At 36.2% G+C, this 18646-nt stretch overlaps 1 protein-coding gene across 2 annotated transcripts in view; it reads right to left on the bottom strand.

The window, feature by feature from the left end:
* LOC125678491 (hemicentin-1-like) overlaps positions 1 to 18646 on the bottom strand; it is a 93215-nt gene that overhangs the window by 65515 nt on the left and 9054 nt on the right. For both annotated transcript variants that reach the window (XM_048916978.2, XM_048916979.2), the window contains exons 4-17: positions 17915 to 18086; positions 16801 to 17025; positions 16094 to 16278; positions 14299 to 14516; positions 13664 to 13785; positions 13054 to 13231; positions 9993 to 10084; positions 9333 to 9599; positions 7200 to 7324; positions 6247 to 6391; positions 3872 to 4051; positions 2954 to 3049; positions 2354 to 2478; positions 136 to 283 (exon numbers count right to left, since the gene is read on the bottom strand). In XM_048916978.2, the coding sequence (XP_048772935.2) occupies positions 136 to 283; positions 2354 to 2478; positions 2954 to 3049; positions 3872 to 4051; positions 6247 to 6391; positions 7200 to 7324; positions 9333 to 9599; positions 9993 to 10084; positions 13054 to 13231; positions 13664 to 13785; positions 14299 to 14516; positions 16094 to 16278; positions 16801 to 17025; positions 17915 to 18086 (2278 nt within the window). The remainder of the gene's footprint in view (positions 1 to 135; positions 284 to 2353; positions 2479 to 2953; positions 3050 to 3871; positions 4052 to 6246; positions 6392 to 7199; positions 7325 to 9332; positions 9600 to 9992; positions 10085 to 13053; positions 13232 to 13663; positions 13786 to 14298; positions 14517 to 16093; positions 16279 to 16800; positions 17026 to 17914; positions 18087 to 18646) is intronic.

Genomic DNA, 18646 nt, shown 5'->3' with positions numbered 1-18646 from the left:
TATGTTTACCTTGGACATTTACAGACACAATATATGTTTACCTTGGACATTTACAGACACAATATATGTTTACCTTGGACATTTACTGACACGATGTATGTTTACCTTCGATGATTTTAGACATAATATGTTTACCTTGGACGTTGACAGACACAATGTATGTGGAGTTTCCACCGACGTTTGATGCTACACACACAAAATCTCCCTGGTGTGACTTCTGAACGTTTCTAATGGTGATCTCCCCTGGTTTAGTTACAGTCACATGATCACTGTTCTTTAATACCTGAAAAATACATAACCTGCAACATCAACTATCTGCACAACACATGTAGACAGTAAAGGGTGATATAAATGTGTTGGTGCTAATATATTTCCAGTACAAATTAGAGATGTGTCCAACCTAACTGGAATTCTTGAGGATCACGTAACAAAATTGACATCATTTATTCCTCTTTCAGATGTAGTGATTGGGAGACACCTTCCACAAGTTTTTATGTCATAATCAGTCTTACAACAAAGGTAAGTTCTCTTTGGTTCTTTTTCTTTGAAACTCGGGTTATTTAGAGCTTACTCATTTTACCATATTTACAAATTTGGGGCAATCAGAGAGAGAGATCAGATTTAGCGCCTTTTCTTCGTATGATATTGGATGAATGCAAGGTGAAGATAACGAACAGTGATCAATCTCATAACTCCTACAAGCAATACAAAATAGATAGTTGGGCAAACACGGACCCCTGGACACACCAGAGGTGGGATCAGGTGCCTAGGAGGAGTAAGCATCCCCTGTTGACCGGTCACACCCACTGTGAGCCCCATATCCTGATCAGGTAAACGGAGTTATCCGCAGTCAAATCAGTGTGCCAAGAACGCGTCAGACAGCATTTGACCCAATGCGAGGTTGTATTGACGAACTAGATCGTTATAACGACCATAGAATTTGCGAAATGCTGACTTCAATCGAGACTGTTGAAATCCCTGTACCATCAACTTGTTTGTCAGTAGCTTACTTCGATTTAAAAACTGACTATACCCAGAACAAGCTCTTGCATATCGAATCAGTTGAGATATATAAACACCATATGCAGGTGATAATGGAATATTGCTACATAAATGTGGGAAGTTGACGATGGAGAAGCTGAACTCATCCCGTTTGTCATACAGTTGAGTTGTCAGTTTGCCGTTAATGTCTACTTTCAATAAAATATCTAAGTATGAAGCAGAAGTGGACGACTCTGTGGTGTCCTTTATTTCGAGCTCACAGGGATATATCAAATCGACATATGAATGAAAGCTATCATTGTTAATAGACAAAACGTCATCGATATATCTAAAAGTCGAATTGAAGGTCACAGCGAGAGATTTTTTCTTCTCACATAGAATGAATGTAAAACTTATACGGTACCAATTTTGATGCACCAGATGCGCATTTCGACAAATAATGTCTCTTCAGTGATGCTCAACCGAAATATTTGAAATCCGAAATAACTATGAAGTTTTAGAGCTAGATATAGCCAAAACCAGCGTGCCGAAAAAGTGGAGCCAAATTCGTCCAAGGATAAGAGCTATGCATGAGGGAGATAATCCTTAATTTTGAAATGAATTTCTAAATTTTATAACAGCAATTAAATATACATCCGTATTTTCAAGCTAGTAACGAAGTACTTAGCTACTGGGCTGTAGAGACCCTCGGGGACTAACAGTCCGCCAGCAGAGGCCTCGACCCAGGGGTCATAATGTAAAACTTATACGGTACCAATTTTGATGCACCAGATGCGCATTTCGACAAATAATGTCTCTTCAGTGATGCTCAACCGAAATGTTTGAAATCCGAAATAACTATGAAGTTTTAGAGCTAGATATAGCCAAAACCAGCGTGCCGAAAAAGTGGAGCCAAATTCGTCCAAGGATAAGAGCTATGCATGAGGGAGATAATCCTTAATTTTGAAATGAATTTCAGAATTTTATAACAGCAATTAAATATACATCCGTATTTTCAAGCTAGTAACGAAGTACTTAGCTACTGGGCTGTAGAGACCCTCGGGGACTAACAGTCCACCAGCAGAGGCCTCGACCCAGGGGTCATAATGTAAAACTTATACGGTACCAATTTTGATGCACCAGATGCACATTTCGACAAATAATGTCTCTTCAGTGATGCTCAACCGAAATGTTTGAAATCCGAAATAACTATGAAGTTTTATGAATATAAGTTTTTATATTTTAGAGCAACCACAAATAAGTGTTCTTGCTTCTCTGCAGAAAATGCTAAAAGAAAACATTCGTTAGAATAAGCATGTATACAGTGTTTTAATCCTAAAGATAGCGACCTGTTAATAACTGAATTTCGCACCTTGGAATCTTTCTGCCAGTGGACAGTTGGACTAGGGTTTCCCTGAATGATCACACAACTGAGGTCGACCTCTGACCCCTCCACTACGTCCAAGTAAGGGTTTGTGTAAGCAATTACAGGACTCACTGTGTAATACACAAAAGCAAAGTTTTCATGGATAGAAAATAAGACAGAATTGTATAACATTTAAGGATAAACTGATACATTGATTTGTCAATATTTTTTATGCTTAGAGACACGGATGATAGTCTCTGATTTAATCTGATCTGCACCTAATAGTACATACAAAGGAGTCCAAGATTTCACAAGAATTACACAAAACAAATCTAAGAGTTTTATATAATGAAATCAACAGTGGAATTTCATCCTCTAACAAAAGACCTGTATTTGTACGCATTTGAATTTGAGTATGTGTTGCAAGTACAAGAGAAGGGAATATTGTTTTGAATTTCAGTCCCTTATTGGGATTATTCATTTCTACATATGAATTGTGTAAAACTGTAAATTCTTGATAAAATGCAGGTTTAATGCATAAAGAATCGAACATCAAATTCACTAAATCCAAGGGTATATCTTAAATTTTCCAGCGAATGCTCCTACCTATCCCGGTGATGCTGAGAAAGGCTGACACTTCCTGCATCCCAAACTGATTCTGAGCTACACACGTGTACCGTCCCTCATCTTTGTGCTCCAAATCTGCACAAAGAAAGCAAGTTTTAAAGCTGTTTTCTCTGTTGAGATATTATATCATAAACTGAATGCAGCATGTCGCCCGTCATTCCAAATATTAGTTTGAACTGATGGTAAAGTTTGATGATTATTGAGTTTATGAATAAACCTGTCAGAATCAGATTTTAACACAAAAAATCAAATTACTCCCAATGTTGTTCATCTTGGATCATAAAGTAACTACCAATTCAAAAGAAACAAGATACCGCAAACGGTACATCATATGCACGTCGGAGAATGATGACACAATTTCAGTACATTATCTCTGTATCCATAATGAGAAAACGTCTAGGAATTATTTGCCCTACTTTTAACCCTAAATTAAGTTTTCGTGCAACAATTAAGCTGAAGTGCAAACTGAGTCTGCATTTCTCTGAGAGGAAGGTAGGGACTTGTGAAAAATTATTTTTCGCCATACAGTACTTCATGGTGCACAAAACGAGCTGAAATGCATACTTGATTTTACGTGGAGAAATTGTGACCAAATTGCAACGTAGTGTATGTATCCGTATGGGAAAAGTCTGGAAAACATGACCTTGGACGGACACACGGTCAGACGGACAGCACCATAATATACATGAATTATACCACGTCTAACGACAGGCGTATAAAAAGTTATTTAGGGACAGGCTTTGATTTAACTTTTTAAAATATCTTACAGAAAAATAATTAATATAATTTTGATATGACACAACAAATAAAAATCTGAAATGTCAACATATTCTTAATGAGATGGCACCTGAATTAACCAAATCAAGCAATCATCCTGCTTATTTTATCATTACTTACTGTCGATGAACAGGTTGCCGGACTTGTCTTGTTTGAGACGTATTCCTGTTTTGATGGGGTTCCCCTTAAAAAGCCAGTAAATCTTTGGGACTGGGTCACCAATAGCCTCACATTGCAGAGAGGCATTAGTGGAAATGTCTGCTCCCATGTTAAATGGAGCTTTAGTAATCCTAGGATCAGCTGCAATGCAATGAGTATTGTAAAAAAAAAAATACATATAAAAGTTGCCAAAAGGCAGTAAATATTTTAGAATAATGAAAGGTGAAGATCACGAACAGTGATCAATCTCATAACTCCTATAATGTAAAACTTATACGGTACCAATTTTGATGCACCAGATGCGCATTTCGACAAATAATGTCTCTTCAGTGATGCTCAACCGAAATGTTTGAAATCCGAAATAAGTTTTAGAGCAATTATAGGGAAAAACAGTGTGCCAAAAAAGTGGAGTCAATACAAAATATATAGTTGGGCAAACACGGACATCTGAACACACCAGAGGTGGGATCAGTTGCCTAGGACGAGTAAGCATCCCCTGTCGATCGGCCACACCCACCGTGAGCCCAATATTTTGAGCAGGTAAACGGAGTTATCTGTAGTCATATTAAACAAAGAAAGTATGTCACAGCCTGGTGATGACTGATACTACCTGAAGCAAAGTTCTACAAATTTTGGCTGGATAAAAACACTCTATGTAGGCATCCCCCCGGGTGTATTATATACGTTTAAGCATGTCTTGAATAGTCGGTACCTAATCTGTGTAATCAACTCCTCTCAAACCCTAACTGAACGTTATATACACATTGATTGATTGAATATTGTTTAACATCCCTCTCGACAATATTTCACTCATATGAAGACGTCACCACTGCCGGTGAAGAGCTGCAAAATTTCGGCCTATGCTCGGCGGAGGTATCTTTATCGTGCCACACCTGCTGTGACATGGGACCTAGGTTTTTGCGGTCTCATCCGAAGGACCGCCTCATTTAGTCGCCTTCTACGACAAGCCAGGGGTACTGAGGACCTATTCTAACCCGGATCCCCATGGGACACATTGAAGATGGCCATGGGCCTTTTTGAAAGTGATCAGACATTTTTTCGAAAAAATTTACATGTAGTTGAACTTAGTCCATTTTAAGCATTTCGTGAATATTTGTGATCAACTCTTCTTGTAGCATTTATTTAACATCCTTCAGACCTTGTACAGCTGTTATGGAAGCATTGGAGATGTACATGTGTCTTTTTGGAAGTGATCGGACATTTGTCGAAAAATTTACATGTATATGATGTAGTTGAACTTTGTCATTTTTAAGTATGGTAGGTACTTTGTGTAACCAACACCTCTCACAGCTTTTACTTAACATTTTCAGACCTTGTACATTATAGATGTAGAGAAATACATTCTTAGCTGCCATACTACTATTTTAGCATGATTTTTTTTTATCGCATATAAATTCTATCTACATTGTATATTTATGTTTTGTAATCACAGTTTGGAATATTAGATTTTGTAATTGCTCGTTGATACATGTGTCTAATTATAAAAAGTGTTAAAGGCAGAGTTTTATTACATGGTCTTGTGCATGTTCATGCTTTTGAGACTCTGTTTTCACTGACTGTGTATATTGGGAAGAATAGTGCATACACTAACCTAAGGTCACCTTCTTGAAATAAATAACTAATCATCATTGGGTCAAATGTTGTCTGACGTGTTTCATACTGATTGTTAGGCCGTTCTTTGGCACACTTATTTTGACTAAGGATAATGCCGTTTACCTGATCAAGATATGGGGCTTATGGCTGGTGTGACCGGTCGACAGGGGATGTTAAATCCTTCTAGGCATCCGATTCCACCTCTGCTATTTCCAGGGGTCCATGTTTGCCCAGCTCTCTATTTTGTATTGCTTATAGGAGTTATGAGATTGATCAATGTTCGTTATCTTCGCTTTTCATTAACATCATTATTATCATATTTGCCTAATGGTCTAATATGAAGGAAGTTTATCAGATTGCTGGGAGTCCATGTTGTTACATAAGAGAAATGGATGGATTGTTTTGTTTTGCATGTTGGTCTCTAGCTCTCAGCATTAGACTGGCAATTAAATGGCAAGGAGCCCTCATTCTAGTCCATTGGTATGACTCCATTGTTAATTGCACTTGGTAATTTGACAAAATACATGTACCTAGTACACATTCGACCAAGTGTCAATGAGCAGATCTATCAAATGGAATTTGTGATAAATTCTCTTACAACCAAAACACCTTAACAAGTTTTATGAAGCGCTATCATGTAGACAACCTCTGTGATATATTTTACTTTGCTACATATAACTGTGAAATATGACAATTCTTTGTAATAACGTCACAAAACTGACCTCCGACTTCTAGATCGACAATGACGGAGTCACTGCCGGCGGCGTTAGTTGCGATACACATGTAGCCTCCCTCATCCTGCTCCTGGGCCCCCAGAATGGACAGTTCTCCATTGGCTGATATCTTGACATACGACAACTGCTTCAACTGTCAACAACACAACTCATATTTTACAACATTTATGGTGATTAATTAATCTAATATCAAACAACATGATCATAATCAGCATTCATTATACTCAATGCCCATTTCTTGTCATTCTCTCTCCATACCAATGTTATCCACTTTTCATCAAATTTACTCATCTTTCCCAACCAAACCTTTTTCAAAATATTTATTTCAAACATTGGAAGTTTATATACAGTTTCTACCCCTATACGGTTTACCACTTCTGGAGAGTGTGGCTTTTCTATTTCATCACTCTTGTGATTGTCAGTCAGTATAATCTTGAAAATGCAAAGCAGGTTTCATATCCTGTTCTCATTTAACTTACCAATAGTCTCGATCTCCAGATTGTTCGGTTTTATACATTACCAAGACTCAGTAATATAAAGTCTTTTGTGAGTCAAAAATAACGAGTTGAGAGAAAACCAATGTCTAACACGATATCTAATCTTCCGTATTTCAGGTAATTTTGGCGTGCTGGAAATTTTGGGATTCTTTTTGAAGAATAAGGAAATCTCACCAAAATTGAAAGAGCCAAGATTTATATCCATATTAATGATATACTTGTTAAATGAAAATGCGGCAAAAAATGAAGCGCTAAAATTTCAACCTCTATCTTTCTTTAAGAAAAACCTGCGAAACATTCCCGAGGCCAAAATTACCCGATTTTACAATACTGTATAAAAGACTGACATGCAAATGACACAATGCACATTGTTGAGTGGGTGTCGCAAGGTCGTAATAACAGTAACAATATTTCTGGAAACAATATCTCAATCTAAATACTGACCTCTAATTCCCCTTTGAACCAGTGAATTTCTGGCGTAGGAATACCTTTGGCAGAGCACTGAAGGGTAGCTGTGTCACCACTACCAACCAAAACTTTTTTGACGTAAGTGTCTATCTGAGGGCTTTCTGAAATCATTTGATAATAACATCATATTAACTACTGAATTAAATTAGGTCAATATGTGCTTTACATTGACTGACAGGTGTGAAAAAACTCAAATCAAATTCTTGGTATGAAATTGCTTCTAAACAAAAAAACCCCCACCAAATATGTTTAGTAAGTTTGAAATAATCTTTTCTTTTCTGAATGATAATTCATCATTATTTTAACAAACATACGGCTGAGTATTATTTTTCATATACAAAAGTATCATTTATTCTCGTTGGCAACAATTTTCCTGGATAATATATGAAGTTATAAACTTGTGGATTGATTTTTTTATAGAAAATAATTTATTAGGTCTGTAAATTCGATGTAAGAAAGTACCAACAAAACCAACACAATGTGGACTACTATGAACACCAACTCTACACGTAATTGACATGGATAGGTAGACAGGTAAGTTCATCATGCTCACTCATGTCTAATGAAATATGTTTCACCGATTTTACCTGTGACCGTATGACAAAATAATCACTGAAATTATTTCTAGGTCTATAAATATATGCATTTCTTATGAAACCAGTAATACAATTTTGAATTCTAACAAATATATTCTACGTGTACCTATGTTACCATTATATTTCAAGACGTTTCTTTAGTTAGAGTTAAATTACAAAGATATGCATATACAGAATACTTTATTGATTAAGATTCCCTATTTTACGTAAATTTTATTTTTGTAATACCTTTTTAAGTATGTCTTTCGGTTAAATAAAAATTCAAGGTCAAATTGTCATGTACTAAGGTCTTGTAATGTGAAATACACATGCATCCACTGATTCTTGTCATTTAGCAATAAGAAAACACCTTATTCGAGGTGTGACCCATATACTAATATACTATAGAGGTGGTAATTTCCAATATACAGTATTATTTAAACTCAGAATGTTTTTGCTACATGGTATATAAATGTTAGGTGAATAAATTTCCTATTTTTTCTGGATAACGCTAACCGTGAAATGGTTTCTGAACTATCTGCCCTAGGGAAATATTCTGGAAATGATTTACCGTATGCTATATTTTCCCGCATTTTCTTTTTCGAAATATCTCTAGCGTTATCAAATCTGTGACGTCAAAGTCCGATAACTCGAATTAGTTTACCAAATGACAATGGAGAACTTCACTTTGGTATGTCTGACACAAGTAAAGTCTACTTTGGTATAATAAAACACCTATTTACTGACTATTCGGACAATAGCAAGTTTATTGTCCTCCTCGACAGCAACTATTTCCCTCTGCTGTGTCTCGGGAAAGAGTTGCTGTCCTGGGGGACAATAAACTTGCTATTGTCCTCATAGCCAGTAAATAGGTGTATATAATTCCCCAGTACCTAATACATATATACTGTAGCGATGCTAAGTTAGATTATATTCTGTTGTTACTATGATACCGATTATACCTTTCTTACTATTTTAGTAATGTACTGTTGTGTTTCTACACTAGATCACAAAATATATCAGCAATATGCTATTGTGTTGCTAAGTTACAATATACATTTTGTTACTATATTAGCAACATACTTTTGTATTAATATGTTATATAATATACCTTTTTGTTATTATTTTAGCAATGTACATGTACTATGTTGCTAGTCTACAATATATGTATTTATTAATATGTTAAATGATGGACTGTTGTGCTGCTATGTTACAATATACCTTTTTGTTACTATGTTAGAAACGTACTTTTGTTTTAATATGTTACCATATATCTTTCTGTTACTATTCTAGCAATTGTTCTATTGTGTTCCTAGGTTACAATATATATTTCTGTTGCTATTTCTCCAATGTAATGTAGAGTTGTTAGGCTGGGTAACTAATAGCATAGTGATGCTATATTACAGTATATCATATTATCACCCTGTTACCAATGTACCTTTGTGTTGCTAAAATACATTATATTTTTGTTACTGTGTTAGCAATGTACTTTTGTGTTGCTAGGTTACGATGCATGATTTTGTTGCAGTGTTACCAATGTACTGTAGCGTTGCTATGGCGGTGTCGTCCCCTGCCAGATTTTCTGCCAGACAACTGTATGCCCCTCCATCACTCTCTACCATGTTAGTTAGGGTTAGCTGGTTTTGATTGACGGATATCCGATTACTGGGGATTACCAGAGCCTCATTCCTCAGCCAGTAATATGACGGCAGGGGAAATCCATTAGCGTAGCAGATCAACGTCACGGTGTCACCCACCTTAAAGGTGCTCTCCACAGGTTTGATGTACACCTCAGGAGGCACTGTCGATATATAATCAGTAAAACACCACAGACTCTACATGTGGTATTGTTGACATAAAATCAGTAAAAACCATGGGTTGTACACGTGGTACTGTCAACACGATCAGGTGTATTAAATAACTTACACAGTCTACTATGTGTTATATATGGAAAAAGTATACTAGCTAGTTAAACAAAAAAGATAGTGGGGCAATCTGATTTGGCCTAAAGAAACATTTATTCATACCGATGTCCTCACATGGTCAAGTATCTATACTTTACACAGAAAATTAATATTTACTTCGTTTCGATACACTATTGGAGATCAGTTACTTGATTTTTCTGAAACAACTTATTGTGGTGCTTCTAAAACATTTAACCCTAACTGAACGCTCTATTTCATTCTAGTGTTACCTTGAACTCTCAGAAACAGCTTTTTCTGTGAGTAGCCCCCCTCATTGCCAATTCTGCATACATACTGTCCCTCATGTTTCAAGTTAACGTATCTAAAAGTATTATAGATATGATAATCATTTTTACATTTCCACTAAAATTTATAAACATGTTTAAGAATGTACATGTATTTTAGACACGTAACTACAACAGTATATACTAATGACTGAAAACGTTTGCTTTTCTAGTTGGTTGAAACAGCTCACCACCTCTAAGGAGAAATCAATATTGTTCACAAAGTCTACAAAACAAGCGATCAAAGCATCTATAGAAAGAGGAAATACCAAACTCAGAAACTTACGTATTTTATTTGCATTAGAAGTGAACATTATATTTAGCTATTTGTGTAGTACTCGCCTCTCAACTTCACACAGTACCGGTAATATTTTAAAGTAATTTAACAGAACATATGTAGATTTCCATTTATCAAAAAAGGAGGAAGTAAGCCATTAGCCATTAATGACCTTAGCCATTGGTATTGCTGTATATCCTTTCCCTGGGGTGCTAGATTGATGTGGTAACCTCATGAATCATGAGCAGTCAATAATTGTATAATACCTACACGCTGTCACAAAAAAATTCAGATAGGCTTTCTTAAATACAACATCCAGCTATAATTCTTCAGAATTTTTACCTATGTGTAGTTCACGTGTACTATATATTCTTTGTTGACATACCGGGTACGTGACCTAGATTCTGGAAGTTCAATTTTTAGAATGGAATTTGGAAATAGAAATAAATAACATTTTCTAGAAAGGGAATTTGCAAGAATTATGTTCCAGCATAGACTGTAGATTGTGTGGTTAAAAGCATTCTACAGAATTACATTGGATATTTCATTACTGGAGATTGAACTTCATAGCCGACTTCAACAATACTTTAAATAAGCTTACTCTCGTATATGAATTCATCTCAACCGTGAACAAACAACTGGTACTGCTTAATGAACTTAGACTACTGTTTGGCATTTTTTCATTGATATATTTTACTGTAAATGATTGTGAATAAATTTTAAATTGGTGTTCCTGATTTTGTTGGGCTTCGGGTTATTCTGACCCATAACACACACTGTAAGGGGAAGGGAATAAATGGGGGTAGAAATAGATAAGACCAGTACTTCAATGAATAACAAACCAGTGCCATCTGAGATCCTCCTAGATGCCCTATCGATCATTACGACTACCGGCAAATGAATCCTTTTGAGGGAGAGGGGTCTTCATAAGTTGCAGGTATTAACCCAACGAACAAGTCTACTAAGTGTAGCAGTGAATGTAAAAACAATAAGAAAGAAAGACCAAAATTTGAACCTCAACTCCAGTGAAAAGATAAATGAGCATTGGGGATAGAACCTAGCCTTCTGACCACAAAAACTTTTAGGCAAATGAAAGGTGAAGATAACAAACAGTGATCAATCTCATAACTCCTATAAGCAATACAAAATAGATAGTTGGGCAAACACAGACATCTGGATATACCAGAGGTGGAATCAGGTGCCTTGGAGGAGTAAGCATCCCCTGTCGACCGGTCACACCCGCCGTGAGCCCTCTATCCTGATCAGGTAAACGGAGTAATCTGTAGTCAAAATCAGTGTGCCAAAAACGGCTTAACAATCGGTATGAAACAAGTCAGACAGCATTTGGCCCATTGATAGGTTATATTGGCAACCTAGATTGTTATAACGACCATCGAATTTGTGAAATGCTGACTGTAAATGAGACTGTTGAAATCTCTGCATTATCATCTTGTTTGTATGTAACCTGCCTCGATTGAAAAACTGATCATACGCAGAACAAGCTCTTGTGTATCAAATCAGTTGAGAGATATAAACACCATATTCAGGTGGTAATGGAATATGGCTACATAAATATGGGAAGTTAACGATGGGGAAGCTAAAAATCATCTCGTTTATCATAAAGTTGAGTTGTTAGTTTATCTTTTATATACGATAATATACTAACAAATATGATTTGTTAGATCTAAACAGTCGTATTTTTGTTGGTGGGTGTTTACTTTTAATCAGACATCTTAGTTTACGACAGTAGCGTTAACTGATCCTGTAACTCTACCTAATTAGTAATAACCAATAATGTACAAAATAAAACAATATGTCTATCAAATAAAGGATTGATCCATTAGTTAATATCTACTTAATTAGTAATAACCAATAATGTACAAAATAAAGCAATATGTCTATCAAATAAAGGATTGATCCATTAGTTAATATCTACTTAATTAGTAATAACCAATAATGTACAAAATAAAGCAATATGTCTATCAAATAAAGGATTGATCCATTAGTTAATATCTACTTAATTAGTAATAAGCAATAATGTACAAAATAAAGCGATATGTCTATCAAATAAAGGATTGATCCATTAGTTACTATCTACCTAATTAGTAATAACCAATCAGTAGCAAGGTACAAAATAAAGCAATATGTCGATCAAATAAAGGATTGATCCATTAGTTAATATCTACCTAATTAGTAATAACCAATCAGTAGCAAGGTACAAAATAAAGCAATATGTCGATCAAATAAAGGATTGATCCATTAGTTAGTCCTTTAATCCTAGAGTTAATATCTACCTAATCTAAAATGTTCCTTATTTAAAGTAGTGTTATCCTTGAGCCAATAGGCTTACTTGATCAGCCTAAGCTTACTTGATCAGCCTAAGCTTACTTGATCAGCCTAAGCTTACTTGATCAGCCTAAGCTTACTTGATCAGCCTAAGCTTACTTAATCAGCCTAAGCTTACTTGATCAGCCTAAGCTTACTTGATCAGCCTAAGCTTACTTGATCAGCCTAAGCTTACTTGATCAGCCTAAGCTTACTTGATCAGCCTAAGCTTACTTAATCAGCCTAAGCTTACTTGATCAGCCTAAGCTTACTTGATCAGCCTAAGCTTACTTGATCAGCCTAAGCTTACTTGATCAGCCTAAGCTTACTTAATCAGCCTAAGCTTACTTGATCAGCCTAAGCTTACTTGATCAGCCTAAGCTTACTTGATCAGCCTAAGCTTACTTAATCAGCAAGGATCCATTGTTGAAGTTGGTGAATTCTGGATTAGTTCCTATGCGTCCCACTGGTCCATACCACGTGACGTTGAATGGAACAGTACTGTACACATTACAGGTCAATACGGCACTGTTACCTGGCAACACTGATATATTAGATGTAGGTGCAATCTCTGGAGGAGGTTCTGTAACAGAAAAAAACTTCATTGTCTTAACATTAATATTTTGTATCTACTTACATGTACTTATATTCTCAGGTTGCGCAAAGATACATATATAGCACTCTCACTTCTCACCGCTGCAACACGAGTTTAATCGCCGTAATCGGCAGTGGTTGTATGTGAGAGGGTACGGTGGTCGCCTACTCGGACACGTGGGTGTCCTCCGGGTACTCCGAATTCCTCCCACATAAATGATCTCCTAGCGCGAACATCCGTGCATCAAAAGGACCCCATTGGAAATAAGCTTTCAAGCTTTCATGGGTTATCCTTGGTATTTATTTATGTATATTTGTAGGTATGTATTTACCGAATAAACATTTATTGTATTTTTATATATATTTGTACAGCTATAGATCCTCAGTAATTACTTACAGGTCACAAAACCTATTTACTGACCACTAACGTCCAATAGTGTTGTCCTGGCCGTACTTCCGGACACACTTGTCGCATTACATGTGTAGATTCCTTCGTCTTTACTGCTGGCTCTGGGAACCCGATACGTAGCGTTGCCAGACTCCCTGAATATAACCATTTTATTTATTGAAACACTTTGATCTTAACAATCAAAACACATCTTTGATGTATCGATTTGATACATCCATGTATACATAGAAACCATTATTTTCCGTTCTTTTGGTAATAAATTATCTCTTTGTTAGATATCCATGTTTTAACTCATGATCGTTTTGTATTTTAAAAAAATGGTATAAAAAAGCTAAATCAAATGAATATACATATCTAATGAAATACATTCAAACCTTATTATCTCGAACTCGATGGGACCAAGAAAACACTTAGAGATATCATAAGATTCGAGATATTTAGAGTAAAATATTTAAAGAATAAGTGGGGGGGGGGGGACTTCCGAATCACTTCGACATATCCATGGTAATTGAGATATCAGTGTTCGAGATACCTAAGTTCAACTGTATTTAATGTACTGTAAGCTTTCCTACACTAAAATGATATCAAAACATACAAGTATTCCGAAACAAAAGTCTCTGAATAATAACACGTGTAGATAAACTCACTGGAAGAGAACCTCTGATCCTTCTCTCCGACCGTTCTTGTACCACTGGACGGTGAAAGGAATGACAGAGTTCACCGTACAGATTATGATGGAGTCCGTGTGGTAGAAACCTCGCGTGATCTCTGGCATGTACACCGTGGGTGGAGCGGGCTTGCGGGGACTAATGGCCGTCGGAGTTGTCCTCCATAACACATGACCTTTGTCATCCTCTCCTACAACCTACAAAGGAAAATTATACTAATATATGGCGTATTTGTCCTGTGTATCAGTAATGTATCACCTGGTTTGTCCTTGGTTATCATGTTAATGTACTAACTAGTCCTCTGGTTACAGACACGAATATATTATATGTAAAGACTGAATATATGTAATACAGTCATGATGCTTATTCTGTAAGAAAAATTTGTTTGATTCAGTCAGCATCACTACACACAATCAGATACAGACCCCCCCCCCCCCCCCGACCCCCCTCAGATCCTATCAGCTACTTTGCCACATTAAGATCAGGATGTGTAACATATATTAAGGTCTTTCAAACAGCCCATCGAATTGAGGATCACCTGAACTGCTTCGAACCAGTGATTCAATGAATTCGAATTCTATGTTCGCTATACCGATCTAGTTCGCCAATACAACCTGTCTTTGGGTCAAATGCTGCCTGACGTGATTCATACTGATTTTTAGGCCGTTCTTTAAACACTGATTTTGACAACGGATTACTCCGTTTTCCTTATCAAGATGCCAGTATAGGATCACAGCGGGTGTGACTGGTTGACAGGAGATGTTTACTCCTTTTAGGCACCTGATCCCACCTCTAGTATATCCAGGGATCCGTGTTTGCCCAACTTTTAATTTGTATTCCTTCTGGGAGTTATGATATTGATCACTGTTCGTTATCTTCACCTTTTCACGTATGAGAAATGCATCTCAATAGCTGACACGTCATTTTATTCCCAACGTATTTTAACATGTTTGTTCACCTACAACAGGTGCACAAATAGAAACTATTCTTTGCAGCAGTTGACAAATGACGTACCAGCTATTCTGGCATATTTTGTAAGCCGTGAAACTCGATGACTCCTTGGTTTAGAGTGACCATGCTGATTCTGAAATGTGTCTGTGTGGACACAAGAGATGATTTCTTTATGTGTTTTTTTACTTATTTATGTCAGCTCTATATGAAGGAAATATAATAAGGCTCACGGCGGGTGTGACCGGTCAACAGGGGATGCTTACTCCTCCTAGGCACCTGATCCCACCTCTGGTGTGTCCACGGGTCTGTGTTTGCCCAACTATCTATTTTGTATTGCTTATAGGAGTTATGAGATTCATCACTGTTCGTTATCTTCACCTTGCATAATACTGTTTCTATTTCTAGAATTAGAATTCTCTAAATTTTCGATTAACTAAAAATAGACTGTAAATTTTGCAGAATCGCATTGGATATTACAATATTGGTGACGGACTTAACGGCCGATTCCAACAGCGCTTTAAACAGTGTCATTCTCATGTGCGAATCTAGCTCAGCAGTAAACAAACAGCGAACACTGCTTAGTTCACTCTTATTAATGAGGCCTAGTTTTTCTCATTGATATATTTTACTGCAAATTATTGTAAATCAATTGTTGAATCTTTGAATAATAATTAATTATGCTTACCATCACAAGAAAGATGCATTTGCTTGGATACATTATCATTCTGTAATTATTTAAATGGGGTGACATAATGTCTTTGCCTTTACCATCATAGCATACATTTGCCTGATACGAAAATAGTCATTACACTGTAAGTCTTACCTTGACATAGAAGTACCCGGATGAAGGCTTGAAAGCTTCAGTCCTGTAAATATTTTTCAGGCCTCTTTCTACTTGGAGGGGGTACTCAGACAAGACAACTCCCTTTAGACTGACCAGTTGCATCTTCTTCAAGTGACCAGGAGAATCCAGGTCCGTTGTGTTGACCATCATTTGACTTAGAACACCTGGTAACATAAATGCATAGAATGTTTCCTTATATTACTGATATACCTGTGTATTGTCATAAAGTTGAAGAGTAAGCATTTCCTGTTGACCGGTCACACCCACCGTAAGCCCACTATTCTGACCTAGTCAACGACATAATTCATACTCAAAATCAGTATGAAAAGAACGGTCTAAGAATTGGTATGAAAAACATCAGGCAACATTTAACCTAATGAAAAATTGCATTTGCAAATTTTATCATTAAAATTGCCATAGAATTTGTCAAATGCTTAAATTTTTAATGAGAAAGTTAAAACATCTGTAACTTTAACCTATTTGTTAGTAGACTGTCTTGATTTAGAACTTAAATAAAGGAGCATAATTTGTGCCCATGAGAATTTCAAGAGGCTTCGAAAGAGCTGATCACTAAAAACCTGTAGATATTATTGATTTTTAATATCAGCTTCAGAGTACTGGTGTGTAGAATAACAAGAACAATAACAAGAAGAGCTGTATCCCAGAATGTGCTACACAACACCTACCTTCTAGAGGTCGTAACTCGGTCGAGGTTATGTGTAACGCTTTATCTTTGGAGAATCCAACAGCAAAGTCGATTTTACTGAGACCCGTCAACCTCAGGGTATGAGCACTCCCGCTGTCCACACGGAGACGCCACATTCCCGGTTCAGGATTTCGCACGTTAATCACCTTGACATTCTTTATGTCCAATAGCTCGTACAGGCCATTGCTATCCGTTACTTCTGTACCTAGATTATTAATATTCAAACCACTTTTATGAATGCAGTTAACTTTTTCACGGAAAAAATAAATCGTCGGGACACACATGATACATAACTATAAAAGTTAATTTCTCTCTGGAAAAAAATTGAAATCAGGTGAATAATTAATTTTCCATATTTCAACCAAGTGTGGGGTTTTTTAAAACAAAAACAAAATACTTGTTTTGAAAAATACTTGATTAAAATGTGGAAAATGAACTGACATAGTGCCCCTTGCATATTATCATATTGGCATGATGAAAGATTTGACCATTCGAATTCCACGTGACTTACAGGGATGTCATGCTTTTGGTTTCACGTTATACATACATATCCTCTCTGGGCCCTATGGACTCTTGAGGCCGGGGTTTCACGTTATATTTTGTACTTCATTAAAGACATTTGACACAAGCAAAAAAGGGTGCATAGGTTGATATATAATATATATTTCTGACTTAGTTTGGTTGTAATGAGTACAAATATAAACTTCTTTAAAAAGATATGGGACTTGTAAATTTTTATGATGTTAAAAGTTGAAATATAACTCTATACAAATTCACTCCACTGTTTTAGACATAACTGAGAAATGATGTATTATTTTCCATACGGTAAATTGTATTCATTTTACTTATAAGATCACAACTTTACTTTTGAGATTTTCATTTCTTTTTTAAATTGTGTTTGTAGCAAGTGTCGTTAAGTTAGTAAATGTTACCTTAACCTTGTCGATAAACTGTGTCACAGTTATGACGCATGAGCATTGCAAAATCAACATAAGATTAGCAATTGGTCATAGACAGTTCCTAAACATAAAGGAAGGTAAAAACAGCTAATTTCTGGATGACAAAACAATGATGCTGTTTTATTATAATACTACCTTTTGGATTGTACAGTCTCAAGTTTGGGTTAGAGCCACTGAGGGAGACAGTGAACTCTTGGAGCCTGGAATCGATGGGAATCTGCATGTACTGAGAGTTAGCCTGATCCTGGTCAACCGACATTAGGTTCACCTTCCTGGCTTGAACAGTCAGGCGGACAAAGTTCAATACCTGCCAAACAGTTCACAATTGTTTAGCTAATGAACGTTATCAATCCAGTAAAGCTATTGCAATCCTTTAGTACATAAATGCTACATTCAATCTTCCACCACTCAGAGAAAGGAATGAAATTCTACTCATTGTCATAAAGTTCAAAATAAAACCAAAAACGGTTTACATATTGAGCAAAGTATGTAAATTTGAATACTGCGACTGTCTTATAAAACTAAATCTAACTGATCTACAGAAAACAAAATGACATATTCACGGTGGCGAATCACGTGGCTTTGACATGATCAATTACACAGGAAAATGGCGATAAAAGTCAACACATGGGAAAATTCAAAGAGTAAGTAACATCTTCATCAATAACGAATTATCACATAACTCATATCAACATTGAAGAATTTCTCTATACTAAAACGGTAGTTCTACACTAACACGTGACGGTGGGAAAGGTTTTGACTGAAAACAAAAACTGTGTCAATGTTCTCTGCTTCTATCACACGTAGGAACTACCATTTTAGTATAGATTTGGTTCTGAGAAAATTCCTCAAATGCTAATATAAGTT

Source organism: Ostrea edulis, chromosome 2 (assembly GCF_947568905.1).
Source record: "Ostrea edulis chromosome 2, xbOstEdul1.1, whole genome shotgun sequence".
In the NCBI taxonomy this organism is placed as follows: domain Eukaryota; kingdom Metazoa; phylum Mollusca; class Bivalvia; order Ostreida; family Ostreidae; genus Ostrea; species Ostrea edulis.
The sequence above is the reverse complement of the archived record's forward strand: the minus strand, read 5'-3'. Positions and strand labels throughout refer to the sequence as shown.